Source organism: Poromitra crassiceps (genome assembly GCF_964638095.1).
Source record: "Poromitra crassiceps genome assembly, chromosome: 11".
Taxonomy (NCBI): Eukaryota; Metazoa; Chordata; class Actinopteri; order Beryciformes; family Melamphaidae; genus Poromitra; species Poromitra crassiceps.
In genome coordinates, this window is record NC_139643.1 from 2,242,206 (window position 1) to 2,258,707 (window position 16,502).

General features: G+C 44.1%; 1 protein-coding gene across 1 annotated transcript in view; it reads left to right on the top strand.

Annotated features, from left to right (window-relative positions):
• Positions 1–15,383, top strand: part of LOC310785675 (cyclic GMP-AMP synthase-like) — a gene marked incomplete at its 5' end in the record, with an annotated part of 35,024 nt that extends 19,641 nt beyond the window's left edge. The window contains one exon of the mRNA XM_083646820.1: positions 14,955–15,383. Within this exon, the coding sequence (XP_083502946.1) occupies positions 14,955–15,288 (334 nt within the window). The 3' untranslated portion in view covers positions 15,289–15,383. The remainder of the gene's footprint in view (positions 1–14,954) is intronic.
• Between the last annotated feature and the right edge of the window lie 1,119 nt (positions 15,384–16,502).

Below are 16,502 nucleotides of genomic sequence, written 5' to 3' on the forward strand. Positions count from 1 at the left end.
TCTAGGAGCTCATTTCCATTGCGGTCCTTAAGGTGTCAGTGTGAGATATGAACTGGTGAATGAATGTATGGGTGCGTGTGAGAGTGTAAGAATATAAGTGCATGTTTTAAGGTGCACGTGTCAAAGACTATGGGGGATGCGTGGGTGTGTCCACCACGCTGGGGATGGAGAAAAAGGAGAGACTAAAAACATAATACACAATACGCAAGGGGAAACTAAAAACATAATGCACATAATACACAATAGTGAAAACAATATAAAAGGCCTAATAGCATAGCAAAGAGCCGTTCAATAGATTTGGATCGTTCGCGAACGTCACATCACTACTATACACCTTTTACACCTGACTGGAACAAAGTCGGTGGGGCTCCCCTCGTGGCGTGGCCGTGCACGTCCCTGGCTTTTCTAAAATAATTTAAGAGATACCTTGGCACTACATTATTTACTATCCTGTGATCCAAAGTTTAATCTGGTTTACTCTCTCCTCTACTTTGAGCCATTTGAGGCTGTCAAAATGAGACTGTAGAAGGTGAGTCCTGGGATGCAGTTGAAGAATGAGCCCGAATAATTTGTTTTGCGCTGTCTGCAATCTTTTTTTCAGTGTCATGGTGGTGCTGGTGTACCAGGAGGAGCAGGCATAATCAAAATTACATTGTACCAGGGATCCTGCTAGAATTTTTAACGCTGCGGTATTTATAAGTGAAGCAATTCTAGTGAGAAATTTAACTCTCTGGTTTACCCTGGAGACTACTTTTAGAGCCATGCTCTCTCCTGATAATTTACTGTCTAAAACACAGCCCAAGTAGGTGACCTCCTCCTTGGCTGCGACCTCCACATCACCCACCATTACACTGAACCCAGGGGACCTTCTCAGTCTGATGTTGGAGCCAAAGACTATCGCTTCTGTTTTCCCTAGATGAAGGGATAGTCTGTTATCCACTAACCAGGAGCTGATCTTTAGGAGCTCCTGGCTGAGGGTTCTCTCAACCGTTTCCTTGTCTTGATGAGAGACAAGGAGGGCAGCGTCGTCGGCTGTAACAAATTACAGTCACAAGCTGATTTCATGTCATTAACATATAATAAAAATAAAAGGGAACCCAAAATGAGGGACCCATTTACTTCGACCACTTGCTTACGGCCACCCAGATATGACCTTACCCATCTCAGTGATGTACTGCCAAATCCCATGGCCTTCAATTTAAACAAAAGTATTCTGTGGTTCACAGTGTCGAATGCTTTCTGTAGATCTAGTAGGACCATGCCACAATATTTACCATTGTCAACCTCTGTTCTAATTAGATCTGTCAGATAGAGTAGACGGGTGTCTGTGGAGTGAGATGGCCTGAACCCAGACTGAAAATCGTACAGGAGGTTGTTGTTTAAAATATATTCATTGATTTGTTCGAATATTATCCTTTCCAACACCTTGGACACTGTGCTTAGGATCGAGACAGGACGATAGTTACCCGGGTCCAGTTTATTTCCTTTTTTATAGAGAGGAATAACTCTAGCTACCTTAAGATCATTTGGAAAATGTCCTTGGCTGATGGACATGTTTACTATGAAAGTTAAGCAGGGAGCTATGGCCTCGGCTGCATCCTGCAGGAATCTGGCAGGGATTTTGTCCTGTCCTGTTGCCTTAGCAGGGTTGAGGGCCTTGAGCATATTTTAAACAGTTTCCTCAGACACACTTGAAAACAAAAACGTGTCTGCCTGGACACCTTTTTCAGACACTAAAACTAGATCGATAGTGGTCTGTGAAGAACTTGTTATCCGAGTGGGTTTATTCATTAGTTATTTAAAGTTGTAGTTGGTGCAAAGGTTTAAGAAGGCCCTGTTCATGGAATGGTCAAGGCTTGAAACGTCGGTGTTAAAATCACCCATTAATATCACTTCACCAGACAAAAATGTGCTATGTTTGAAACATAGCTCCTCTAACTTAGTGTAACAAAATAAGTTTGATTTGGCGGTCTGTAGCATAATCCCACTAGGATTGGTTTACTCTTAGGAAGTAAGATGTTAGCCCAGACTGCTTCTAAGTGATCATCATTGAGATCCAATCTTACATTAAAAACAATATCTGACCTAATATAAACACAGACCCCTCTCCCCCTCCTATTATGGTCTTTCCTAATCACAGTGTAATTCTCAATTTCAATCTCGACATCCGTTATTGAGGCGTCCAGCCAGGACTCCGATATCCAAACTATACCTGCTTTACTACCTTGTATAAGATGCCGGATTTGATTAATTTTATGTAGTAGGCTCACATTTAGATGAAGAATGTGTAAGCCCTTGGATTTACATACATCCATAAGAAGTCCAGGGTGAAGAGGGATGTTGTTTTTTGTAGGGTCAGTAGTTGGCTGCGCAATGTCTACTGGGCCTGGGCAAGGGTGGACATCTCTACAAAGCAGAAGAGAAATAAGTCCTCCCGAGCGCAGTCTCCATTCCCTCTTGTTGACACACAGGCCCGGTGCGGCAGGAGAAACTTGTAGCGGCTGCTCGCGGCTACCCGCCCGAGCAGAGGATAGCCCGGTAGCCGTTTGGGGCTCTGTAGAAGATGCGGCGAGGTTGACACACAGGCCCGCCCGCCGGCGCGGCTGGGAAAACTTGTAGGGGCGCGGACAGGCCAGTAGCAGAGCAGAAAGAAGGCCAGCACGGGAGGCAACCAGCGACAGCTACAGCAGGGCAGCCAGCGTAGCAGGGCAGACAGGCAGGCCAGCAAGGGAGGCACCCGGCGATAAAATAAGAGATTTCCGCTCTATATCAAGGAGAGTTCGGCTCTGTACATGCAACACGCTAGCAGTTTGCCTAGCCGGCTACACGCTAGCAGTTAGCCTAGTCAGGGCTAGTTGCTAGGCCGGCTCACCTAGTAAAGCTGGCGATGCGTCTTAAAACACTATAAAACTAGAAAAGTGCACTCGGTGGAGTGCAGATCTCCGCCAGGAATGCATTTTCCCCCAAGCTGACCCATAGACCATATGTGTGACGAGACATCGTCTGAATGCAATGCGTTAGTGAGTGTTGTCATACTGAGATGCTATTGTAAATCATATATTGTTATTGCCTGCTTTTATTGTAGTGTTTTGTTTCTGTATTCATGATGGGTTTATTGTATGTGTTGTAAGGCCTTGGCCACACTGATCCGTCAGAAAATAGACATAATTATTGAACGGACAGATGTCTGTCCGATGCATTGTTTTAACGGACAGATGTGTCCCTATGCGTTGTTTGCCTGGCGTCAACCTAGCGTCAGCTAACATGTTAAAATACAGTACCACTGTAGCAGCCTATAATACTGAGTGACCTGGTAATCCCACAATCATCCCGACATTATGCCAGGCTGTCTCCATTTTGTTTTTGTTTTTGTAATCTTTTGAAGTCACGTTGTACAACAGCGGGATGGTGTACACAGCATTAATTATAACCTCCTTCACCGCCATCTTCTTTGAAAAGTTGAAACAAATCTCGGAATGCCTCCTCTCGAGACCTCGACTCTGATTGGCTAAACGGACAGTGACTATCCGACCATCCGATACGTCCATCCAGAAAAAGTTCATCCCTCTTCAACTTTCTGTCGATCAAAACGTATGCAAATTTTCTGGATACGTACGCTTCTGAGTGCTCCACGGACAGTCGGACAGCTGTCATTGAAAATGAATGGAAGTGAACAGAGAAACGCACACGGACAGACACCACGGATCAGTGTGGCCAAGGCCTAACCCATGTATTTATGTGTTTTTGTCAAGTTTTTTTTTGTGCGTTTGTTAGAATAATTGTTGTTTCGTTTTTTTGATTAGGGGATGCAATGCAGTTACGCATAGAAGAGTGGGAATGGGGTCTCTCAAGGGCAGTCTGACTGAGTGTATGCCTGTGTATATGTTTTCATAAGACTGGGCCAAATAACCAGTCTGTATTTATGTATTACTAGTACAGTGCCCGTTACCCCCAAAGAACCCCCCCCCCCGCACACACACATACACTGCACTCCATCAGGTCCGCCCTGAAGTGCACTCCCTAAGTTTGAAGTTGATCCAACAAACGGTTCTCGAGATATGCGAAGGACAGACATAGTGAAAGTCCTGGAATTATTGTATAAAGAAGATATATATAGTGCAGTGCCCCTTCCCCCTTTCAACACCCCATGGGCGTCCCCCCTCCCCACTGCACTCCCGTCAGGTCACCGTAAGTGCATTCCCCAAGTTCAAAGTCGATCCGACAAACTGTTCTCGAGATCCGCGAAGGACAGACATCCAGAAGTCGATTGGACAGACAGTACTGGAGGTACCTGAAAGCTGTGATGTTATACGTAGAATTGCACAAAATTTACCACTGAAATATCTGGGGTTCCCTGCAACGCACCCGCCAAGTTTGAAGTGAATCGGACGAATGTTTCTCAAGATAAACTGCTTTTTGTGTTGAGCGGCACGGGCAGTGTTATAACAGCGGATAAACTATAAGCTTCCGTGACCGATATACAAGACAAAATATGAGAGTAGAACAACTTCATCTGAATATAGCCCTATAAGGTATATCAGGGGGTGCCCCACATTTCTGAGTAGCCAGCCAGATAGGAAAAGTAGCTGGCTAAAAAATATGGGATGGGCCTTGGACCTTCAAGGGGGGTCCGGGGGTATTCTCTCCCGGAAGAAAATTTTGTACATTTTAATGTAAAATTCATCAACCTGGTGCATTTGAGAGCAAAATGAAGAGGTTAAATCTATGAAGAACTAGGCAGGAGGAATAAGAGGCGGCAGGAGGAATAAGAGGCACGGGAGCAGTAGGGAATGACCTTTGGAGGTCCTCTACCGTCATGCCCTCGGCCCGCAGGAAACCTGCGAGCCTCTCCTTGAAATCGTCTCCATACTCAGCAGCACCCAGCAGGGGCACGTGCTGTGGCACAACCAGCTGCTGCGGCGCCGGCACGGTGGGAGCAAGAGGCGTGGCTGCACTGGAAACCTCCGGTGTTTGGGTTGGGGAGACTGATCGCTCAGAAGCTGGGGCTGCGGAATGACACCCTCTGGGGGGTTTAGTCCGTCGAGACGATCTAGCCGGCCAACCAGTTCCACGGCAAGGGAAGTCAGTGCCTGGGTTGTGCTAACCAGGAGGGCGTGCCGATCATCGGCCTTGGACAGCACACGAAAAAGGTCTCGCAGAATAGAGGCCTGCTCTCGCTGAGTTGCCTGCAAGTCTCCGAACGTGATAGGATGGGGGGAGATATCAGGAAGAGTGGAGATATCCAGCTGACCGCCTGGTGGGTCAGCTGAAGCGGCCGGCCGGGTAGCTGGCCTCTCGGGACCTTCCTCCTTGATTGGGGTGCCCGCTAAATCCATTTGAGAGTGATTCATACTGTGAGGATTGGTGTTAACCTTGCTTAAGGTGTTAGACATGTGGATCTATTTGCGGGTGGTTGATGGCCAAGACACTCTCGGTAACTGAAGTCTCGATGAGTAGGAATGCTGTGGGACTTGATAGCTACTTCTGCACTTGTTCGAGGTTGGGAACGGTTTGCAGAGATTGACGTGATCTAAGTTTAGCTTATGAATCACTAGAGAGGGCCTGCCGGAACGGGCCTTTATAGATCCGAACATGACATCACCTGTGTTATGACATGCTATGACATCACTACCGTTTGTGACATCATCAGAGATCGATGACATCATAGTAGGAATGACGACATCAAAGTAGGAATGATGACGTCATCCTAACACACACATCTCTAATGTGTTGTGACTTTACAAATAATTAGGCCTAAACAATCAATATAAAATGTATTTACACATTGTACACAAAGTGCATTCATTGTGACAAATTTACAATAGTTAATATCCAGCCAGAATCATTGCAAATGGATGTTCAAAGTAACAGTTAGCAATAGCATTCAGTTAATCAATGCCTAATGACAGCCAGAGCAGTGCAAATTAATAACATTAGCTTGATTGAGCTCAGCACATCAAGCTTTGCTACTTGACAACAATAATGTCAGGCATAATCTGACTAACTGATGAACTGATAACTATGATTTTCCCCACTCCTGACACACATTTTTAACCAACATACGTTCAGCTCACCATGAGCTGGTCTCCAAATGCGCGTCTCCAAATGCACATTGCGCATCGCTGCCACAATGGCACTCCCCGAGTTTGAAGTTGATCGGACGAGCAGTTCCCAAGATAAACCACTTTTTGTGTTGCCAGTAGGTGGCGCTATGCCGAATTGCACGAAAACAGGTCACTGTTCTCCGTCACCTATTCCTTAGTACACTCCTAAAGTTTGAAGTAGATCCGACCAACGGTTCCCGAGATCCGGGAGGAACACACCAGGAACACACGCACGCACAGGAACACACGCACGTTGGCACTAGGTGGCGCTATGCCGAATCGGACGAAAACAGGTCACGTACTCCTTAGTCAGTCCCTCCAGGATTTTGCAGTTTTTTGTGATTATTGCGATCATAAATGCTTGATTTTGCGGCTGCTTTTCTCAAAATTTGCGACATTTTATGTTTTTTTTTTATATTTTTAATTACATTTTTTCTTTTCCTCCCTTCATCGTTTCTCTTCTCCTTTCTTCCTCACCCTCAATAATGCTATTATCACTTTGCCTTTTCTCATACTTTTTGCTTAGTGCTTTATATATTTCCTCTTATCCTTATTTCCTCTTCATGCCTTCCCTGCCCTCCTCATCCCTTCCTTGTTCCTTGTTCCTTGTTCCTTGTTAAATATTCAAACAACTAGACCCTAAGCTAAATATGCCACTTGTGTGTGTGTGTGTGTGTGTGTGTGTGTGTGTGTGTGTGTGTGTGTGTGTGTGTGTGTGTGTGTGTGTGTGTGTGTGTGTGTGTGTGGGTCTCAAATGCTTCACGCTAGCAAAGTGGCTGTCCAGTGACGATTTCCGTTTGTGTTCCTCCATGACAGTGTTGCACGGAGTGCAAATTAGTTTGCCTCCACTTTCATGCAAAACATTTGGTAATTGTTTTGTGGTTATTTTTGTTGGCAAATGTGAGGGGTTTGCCCTCCTCATCGCAATGCGATGACGTGTTACGTTACGTCCCATACTCTCGTCATTTCCTATTGTTGTCCCTCGTTCCCACAGCAACCAGGCAAGATGACAGCGCACACATATCTCAAACCCAGGTAAAGATGCGGCATTTTACTAACTTTTTGCGGGGAAATCGCGGGAATTTAGAAAAATTGCAAGCCCCCGCAAATATCGCGGAGTTTGGTTGAATTTGCATTAATTATTGCGATCGCAAAATCGCAATTTCCTGGAGGGACTGCTTAGTACACTCCCAAAGTTTGAAGTAGATCCGACCAACGGTTCTCGAGATACAGGAGGAACACACAGAACACAGAACACACGCACGCACAGACGCACAGACAGACACCGACAAAAACACAATCTCCTGGCGGAGATAATAAAATAAAATAGAGAGTTCCGCTCTTATGTCCAAGAGAGTTTGGCTCTATACATTCAACACTAGCAAGTTTCCACTTTATAAACAAAACACGACAGATCTCACAGGACAAACAGGCGAGGCGATGCGTGTGCAGCCATAAATCCCTTTCCGCTCCCTGCAAGCTCTGCCATTGGCTCCAACTGACCGGCTCTGCCCATTAATGGATTTATTTTCTGCTCCCTGCATGTCGCTCTCAAATCCGTCTGTCGCTATGAAACAACAATAACAACTCTAGCTCGTTGCTAGTAGCAAGTAGCAACTTGCTAGCCTGGGTAAACCCATCCCCCACGTGACCTGCTCTCAGACCTGTTCTCAGTCACTATGGTCTGGAATCCCACCATTGTTAAACGATTTCCTGCGGTTGTTGGGCCCCCCCCGATAGACCGCTCCATTACGCAACCATCATCCAACCAGTTTAGTGCACAGAGCACATGCGCAGTGCAGCAGATGGCGTCATCACTCTGCGACCTTTGTTGTTAGCGCATTAGCTAACACTTTTCATTTCAGTACTGCTAACAGGCAAATGGTTACAACCAGCTACAACCAACCAAGCCCCCCTCCGCCCGAAATGTAAACAGACTCAGAGCTGGCCTACGGATCGATGTGTGATTTCCAGGTAAGAATATGTTATTCACAGGTATATGCCACACTATATATTATCTCAGAAACTAGCGTAATTGTGTTTGGTAAGAAAGACATTCGATAAATGACTGACTTTTCCTCATCGGCTGTGTGGGGGTTAGCTAGATTACGGGAGCATTTAACGATCTAATGAATTCTAGAAAAACATGTCAGAAGCTAGCTAACGTTAGCCACGTGTAACATACAGTAACTGCTACGTTTGATATTATTAGAGCTTCCAAGAAGAGAGAACATCGCCTCTGCCAATGACTCCTGTGACGGTGGTCAGGGAATGAACAGGACAACTGTCTACACGGACCCAAACCTCGATCCCTGCTGCAGATGGCCGCAGATCTGGAGAGATATTTGTGGCTGTGAAGAACAGTCATCATCTATACAGTTATCAGGGACACGCTGTCTTATCTGCATAAATCATATTGAATAGTACCAGACAAAACCTTCAAAACAAATCAAGCTCATGCAGGGTGTCGGGCAGCAGCAGTGCATCGCGCACCCCTCTGGAGCTCGCAGAGCTCCAGGCTGCCTCCGGGGCTCGACTCTGCTGCAGCCCGAGGTCGGGTGCAGGGTGTCGGGCAGGCAGCAGGGTGTCGCGCACCCCCTCTGGAGCTCACAGAGCTCCAGGCTGCCTCCGGGGCTCGACTCTGCTGCAGCCCGGAAATGATCGTGGACTTAATGTTAATCAAAAACGGCCACACTCATAACGGTAAGGTGTGTTTGACCTAGCTAGAAATAACGTTAATGCACTCGCATTTCAGCGTGGTTACAGATGTAGCTGACGCTAGCTAGCTACAGTAGATTTTTGGAGGCTATAGCGTTAACGTGAATGTCATGATAGTGAGCGTAGTGTTATACTGTATATTATACATAATCCAGATCATATTCCAGATGCAACCTAGCTAGATGTTAAGCTCCACACTGCTGTATGAGTACAATCAAATCTATCAAGCCTTGATATCATATTCCAACGTGAATTCAGCTGAGGGGTTCGCTCCAGAACGAGACTGTTGCATTCAATATTTGTACACGTGTTTCTGACTTGGATTGATTAATCAAAATTTTCAAAATCTTTACTACTGTACTGTCCATTAATAATGACATCAGGTGACAAGCTGAAATGTCAATTCGTATAGCAAATCTAGGTAAATTTCAGACTTTAACGTAGTGTCTTGTCTGAAGTGAATACAAGTGACCTATATTTTTCAATCCTGTCTTTGAATAAAAGTTGTACATTGTGTTATACTTGAAAACCATGTCTTTGCTCCCTTTGTGTTCACAATTACAACAAATCTGTATGGTTTATCTGTTGGCATTAAACCGTGGTATTTCCTTGGGTGATATTCCATATTTGTCATTAAACCTAGCTGTTCACATCTGCATTTTATACAAATTGGGCTAAATTTGCAATGATGAATCAAAGCCACGTGAGATATTAAGTAGCCTACTTTTATTAAAAAACAAAATAAAATGCAAAGAGAGGTTTCCTTCTCTAACTATTGGTGCGTTCACAAAATATTTACACAATGAGATTTTTTTATAAATAATCTTTAATAACGTGGATAATGATGACATCTGCAGCTGCTGGACGAGAGACAGAAGAAACTACGAAACCGAAGATTGGAGCAGAGGACATGACTACAGAGAAACTTAACCGACCAGCACTCTGCTTCAATCAATGAATGCTTATAAATAAACCATACACATGAGAATTACCGTTAACGTTACAGCATTTAATAACATAAATATGGTGATATCTGGTGGTCTGAAATTACTCTATCTACAGTAGGGTAACTGGCTCCTATTGTGTCTTATTATTGTAACGTTTGAATCAGCGTTTCATAGCTATAATAGCCTAATGTTACAGTAGCCTGGATGACGTTAGATAATGCTACCCAGCCTTCCAGCATTTATCTTCCATAATGCATTAAATCATAATCACAATGCTATGAAGACATTAGCTGATCACCACAGAGCTGCACAGACAAGTTTATCAGATAATTTCGCCGTAAAATGTGTCCAGGTGATCAGCTCTGAAGCCCCGGCTTGTATGGTCCGCTAAAATCCGATTTCGATATAGGTGTTATTTTGATCAACAGACCTAGCATCACATTCAGTTTAAGGATCCTTATGTGGAAACATTTTGAGAACCACTGTTTTGAAGTACTATTACTATAGCTGTTTTCATTCTCACATGACAATACAACAGAAGAGTATCAAACAAAAACATTTTTATTCAGTTCCATTCAAAAAAGTACAATTTGAGTATGAACAGTACAACATGCAGTACAACATGCAGTACAGTATGGAAAGAATATGAAGTTCTGTTGGCTGCCATTAACCTCACAAATCAACCATTGCAGCCGGACTGGTCATTTGGTTCAGCATCAACATGGGCTGAGAGATTGAGTAGGCTAAATAAACAATACACATGAGAATTACAGTTAACGTTACAGCATTTAATAACGTTAATTTTCGTGTACCCGATGCCAGGATATTTTGTCACTTTGTTTTCATCAAGTTCTCTGGACTTATATACACAAGCTCACAGCGTCCTAACAGGTTAACGTTATAATCTCAGAAGAGATTGAGTAGGCTAAATAAACCATACACATGAGAATTACCGTTAACGTTACAGCATTTAATAACGTTAATTTTCGTGTAGCCGGTGCCAGCATATTTCGCCACTTTTTCTTCATCAAGGCCTCTGGACTTGCATACACAAGCTTGCAGCGTCCATGTCCTTGACTTTATCATTCACCCCACCGATCTGCAACGCCTTGATTCCCAGATTAGAAGCCTCGCGTATCTGGTCCTCCATTAGCGCATTTAACGGCGACACAACAATACGTAGCTGTAGCTGTTCATAGCCATAGCTAGTAGCTAGCTCGGGAGCTATGCTTTGGAAAGACCAAAAGCTAATGGCTAGCCGCTGCAGCTGTTATACGTCATTGACAAAGACGCACTCTCTGATTGGCCGATCACGGCAGGACTGATGTTGGCAGTCACGCCGTCACTCATTGGCTGCGGGGTGGCTGCGGGTCTGCGGGAGTCTTTCAACCGCCGCGGAAATCGATTTGAATGGCCCGTTCGCTAGACGATAGTGACTGGGAACTGAGAGAGCAGGTCACGTGGTGGCTGGGTTTACCTAGGCTAGCAACTTGCTATACGCTGAAAATGGTAAGTTTTGACGACACACCAGTCACGTACACTTAATTTTGATCGGATAAAGCGCAGCATGCATGCGAGCGCTGTTGCACCCATTTTGACGGAGCCTGCCGACAGATTTTCGATGCAAGTCTGTCTCGAGAGATTGTAAATGATGTGTAAATCATTTACAATTAATTTACAAGGCTTTCTGCATCTCCTAATCTAAAGTGTGAACCAGTCATCAGACATAAATGTGTTACATACAAGGGTGTAGCTCTGTCAAAATTAAAGCCAATGCGGAAGTGCACTTAAACCTGCATTATTTCAAATGGCCTGCAGGGGGCGACCCATTTGTCTGTGGACTGTTTTTTGACGCCTCTCGTATGGCATCGACACAAGTCCAGGGGTTTCCCACAGAGCACGGCCTGCTATTGGTCCGTGATCGGCGAGCTGTGTGATCAGTGGAGAAGCAACCTGTCAATGACGCCCCAAAACATAGTCTGCAACTACAACATAGTCTGAAACTAGCGATTGAGACCATAAACGCATTAGGAAAGTGTTTACTGAGGCCATTGAGGCTTCAAAACAGAAGTCCATAAACCAATGGGTCGCCCCCTGCAGGCAAAGGGGACACTTCCGCATTGGCTTCAATTTTGACAAACAGAGCTACCCCCTTGTATGTAACATGTATGTGTCATGATTGGTATACACTTTAGATTAGGGGATGCAGAAAGCCTTGTAAATGAATTGTAAATTATTTACACATCATTTACAACAAGTGAGGAACACTTCATTTACTAAAGGTTTATAGATGACTTACAACACATTTGTATTAACTAAAGACTTACGACTGAAGTTTATTATAAAGTGTTACCGCTACATGTCATCTAGTATTACCATAAAATTAAATTGACGTATTACCTGGTTATTTTGTAATTACATGATATTACCTAATTATTATCACACTATTACCCCCTTATTACCTTGTTACCGAGCTGTAATGTAAAGTGCTACCATTTTTCCTTTACATAGAATGGGGTCACATTTGGTAAATGGTAAATGGTAAATGGACTGCATTTATATAGCGCTTTTATCCAAAGCGCTTTACAATGTGCCTACATTCACCCATTCACACACCGAAGGCAGCCAGCTGCCATACAGGGTGCTGGCACAGCCATCGGGAGCAATTTGAGGTTCAGTGTCTTGCTCAAGGACACGCGGACTGGAGGAGCCGGGGATCGAACCACTGACCTTCTGGTTGGTAGACGATGCGTTCTACCTCCTGAGCCACAGCCGCCACATTTCAAAGCATGCAATTATTTGTATTTGTCCCATGGTGCTGGGCCAGCAGGCCCCGCTGGGGTCAGAAGATGGAAAAGTCAGGACACTCAGTCACTCAGTCATGGACTTTTAGTGAGTTTAGTGAAAGAGCAGTTGTCGCTATAAGCTAGCTAGGAGGTGGTAGAGAGTCAGGAATTGATGGGTTTGATGGGTAGGGGGGGTGACTAGGGGGATATGGGGGAGGGCAAGGAGGGGGCTAGGGAAGTGACAAAATATTACATTAGCCTATATACACATAGAATAGCCTAAATGTGTGTGATTTGGTTAAATAGATAGTTCAGAGTCAGAAATACGGGACTCTATCTTCCGACAGTCGCTATCCCCTAATAGCGCTTGCGCACCTGTTTGCGCGTGCCTTAAGGCACGGAAGATAGCATTCCGCCTTGCGCCGTCCGCCAGGTGTTCTGCCGAGTTTTGCTCCCCCGCCGAGCAGCAAAAAAAAGCATCCCCACCTCACGGGAGCATACTTGTAATGATTTAAACAGACATGTAACTGTTTAAAAGTGATAGAATTGTCTGGTAGATGTGACCTCCCTGATTTCTAAGTTAAAACAGCCCCGAAATATGTTGGGGATGCAATTCTTGGCCGGGATGCGGAAAGGTTCACGGCACGTGTTGCAAGCGCAAATTAGAGCCGTGCCAAAATCATCTGCGCCCCAGAATGCCTGCGCAAACGGGATGTGGGTGGTCTTAACTACCAGAATTATTCACAGGCGTGGCCAGGCAAGGCTGGGCATTACGTCAATCAAAACCAATCAGATTCCCGTCTTGCAATGGCTGTTTGCACGAGGCATGCAATATGCTGTAATTCTCTCCATGCGTAATAGTGTACTCACTCGTGCGAGGACAGAGGGAGCTTATTGATAGATCGTCTGTGGTGCCAACGACCCTTCGGGTTATGGAGGTAAATAGCATTGTCCAACAAGTTTTCTCAATTAATTTCCCTCTTTGCGATGTGATCAAAGTTTCTCAGTGAGTTATAGTTGATTGCCTCACTGAATTAACTGCTAATACCCAATTTTAGCAGCATAATTTGATGTCTAGGCTGTGCGTAATGACATCTCCAAAAGGAATTCTACTTTGCACTGCGCTGCGCTAGACAGAGATTACAGGTGCGCTCCGAGAGCGCGAGGTATTTGCGCGTAAGAGGTCCTTTTCAAAGCTCTTAGTGCGAAGTAATTGCACGCTGCTGACGATAGGGTAATGCCATCTATATTTAGCGCTGAAACGCCTGCTTTGGCTTGTGGCACCCAATGCCCAGTACAATTATCACAGGCATGCGCTTGTTTCCACCCCCAATTTGCATTGCACACGGCGTTAAACGAGCGCAAACACTAAATTAGCGCTTTTGGGAAGATAGAGCCCACAGACTTTTAAAGTATTTGGTGTACTGTGAAGTATGTCAAACATTAATATAAGGATATCTTGGCTCAATTGTTGAATGTCTATGTGATCAAATAACATAATCATGATCCCATAGGCATCCATGAATTGAGCAAAACTAACCAAGTAAACGAACGAGGAAGGGGGGGTGCCTGTTTCCAAGCATTGTCTGAGGGGAGGCTCACAGTCCCAGACTTTGAAAACCCCTGGTCTTGCTCATTTTCATCTGAAAAATTTCCTTCAGGAAATGCCACATCAGAATTGTGAAAATTGCACAACACTTACATCTTACGGTCATGACTGACTCACTCAGGCACAGTGCCAGGAGGGAGGGTGGGAGGGAGGGGGTATGATAATGATGTAGAGTCATACATGGGGGTGCACACAAGAGACTGTGAGAGAATATGTACCATTATGTTTATAAAGATATTGAGTTTTCTATTTAAATAAATAAGTATATGAATGTAGAAAGAAAAAAGAACAACATTAGGCTTAAAGATGTTGTAAAAAGGAGCTCATTGGAGGTGGCCATTCAAGTCCATTTGAGAAAAGTAGGCACTCGATCTCCATAGCAGTTAAAAAGCCTTTATTCAATTATTATTATTATTTCCATTATTTTATTTTATATTATTCAATATACGGTTAGCCAATATTGAATAGGCTTTTTAAATGCTATGGAGACTGCCTTTTTTAAAGTAGGGCCCGCTGCCTACTTCTTTTCTCAAATAATTCTAATGCATATTTTCATTCTGTTAATGACTTTTCATTTATATAATAGAATTCATTTATATATGTGTCAAAGAAGGCTGCATTAAGTTGCAATAAATTGTACCCTTTCTGTATTGTTTTTCTTTTCTTTTTTACATAAGATTACATTTTGGCCCATGGCCAGTGCTTAAAAATATTAACGTCTATCTCTGTAAGGTAAAATATGCTTAATTTGAGAAAGCACCGAAGCCTGATCCTTTGTTCTTACATCCAGGAAGGATTGTTTGAAGCTCCTCAAGCACTTGCTGGGTCTGTTGAAAAGCGAAGACTCCTCATTGAACAAGTTCTGCTCGTACCACGCCAAGACCACCCTCCTCCATGTCTGCTGCATCAGAACTAAGGACAGTGACTGGGAGGCCTCACGTCTTAACTACTGCTTTCAGCTGCTGCTGGAATACTTTGAGCTCTATCTAACAGAACGTCAACTCCCCAACTTCTTCATCCCATCTCAGAACCTGCTCTCGGGTCCTAGTTCTAAGAGCTGCACATCTCTGGCTCATCGGATCAAGGAAGAACGTGACAAAGGTTTTCCCATTTTCCAAAAGTGATGACTGTCCAAGATCCAGCTGTGAACCATCTTGCACGAGAAACTCAGAGGAATCTTTCAAGTGTAAAAGCATCAACCAAATGTTATGCAATTAGTTTCTGCCCATTTTATTATCCTTTTAGCTGATTTTTTCATATTCTGTCAGCCTGTTTTAAATTGATGTCTTGTATGCTATTTCATTGTTTATCCTGTTTACTTTTTTGTGGTTTAAGTACTTTGTATCAACATCTTGCAAAGTGCAATATAAACAGTTTACCATATTGTAATTGTCTCCCTATTCTCCTTTACCAGCTTATATGAAATAACTTCCTAAATGACCTCACCACGTGATATATTTTCAGAGCGCAATCTACATCTACATCAGGATGTCAAGATCTTTAAACAAGATGGGAAGAACAGTACGCTCTTCATTTATCCTCTCACCTGTAAATAAAGGCAATGGAGAACATTTAAACATTTTAAACTTCAAAGTAAAAAAAAGTTTTGGAAAGGCATATCTTTGGCAACTTGATAAAAAAAATAATTTGTTCAATAACAAATTCTTCCTTTTATGGTCAACTTCCACTTGCTTTCACTTGTCAATGAATTGTTTTACTCCACCTACCAAGAGAGAGCAGAGCCGAGAACTAAGTTTCACTTTCCTGGAAATAAGCAGTCAGTTTACCAGTTTATGGCTGGGACATACAGCACCATTCATTGTCAGGTGCATAATGTGGGTAATGCGTGGGCAAGTCAGTGGAAAAGCCAGCCAGACTGCATTCTTCCACAGTTCCACTTCCTTAGAAATAGCAGAAACAATGTGATTTAAAAAGCCTGGGGCTGGTTGCACAAAGCACCTTAAGTTAAGATTTTCCTTAGAGTCTGAGTTAAAGTTTTTATTCTTATTAGATATTGTAAATGGACAATTGTTGTTAGAGATTGTAAATGGAATTAGCAGCCCAGCTACCAGGCCTCAGCACTGAGCTGCTCTCCATTCAGCAGGCTAAGCCCAGGCCTCACCAGCAGCGTATCTACCAGGCCTCAGCACTGAGCTGCTCCCCATCCAGCAGGCTAAAGCCCGGGACATACTCCAGGCGGGCAGCGGGAGGCGGAGCTCTGCAAACCGGGAGCGCAGGGCCGAGGTGGTCATACTCAGAGTGCTGCTCAGAGCACCGCTGCTTACATAGTACAGTGAATGGCCCATGATAAAGTCAATGAAACTCAATTAAAAGTCAA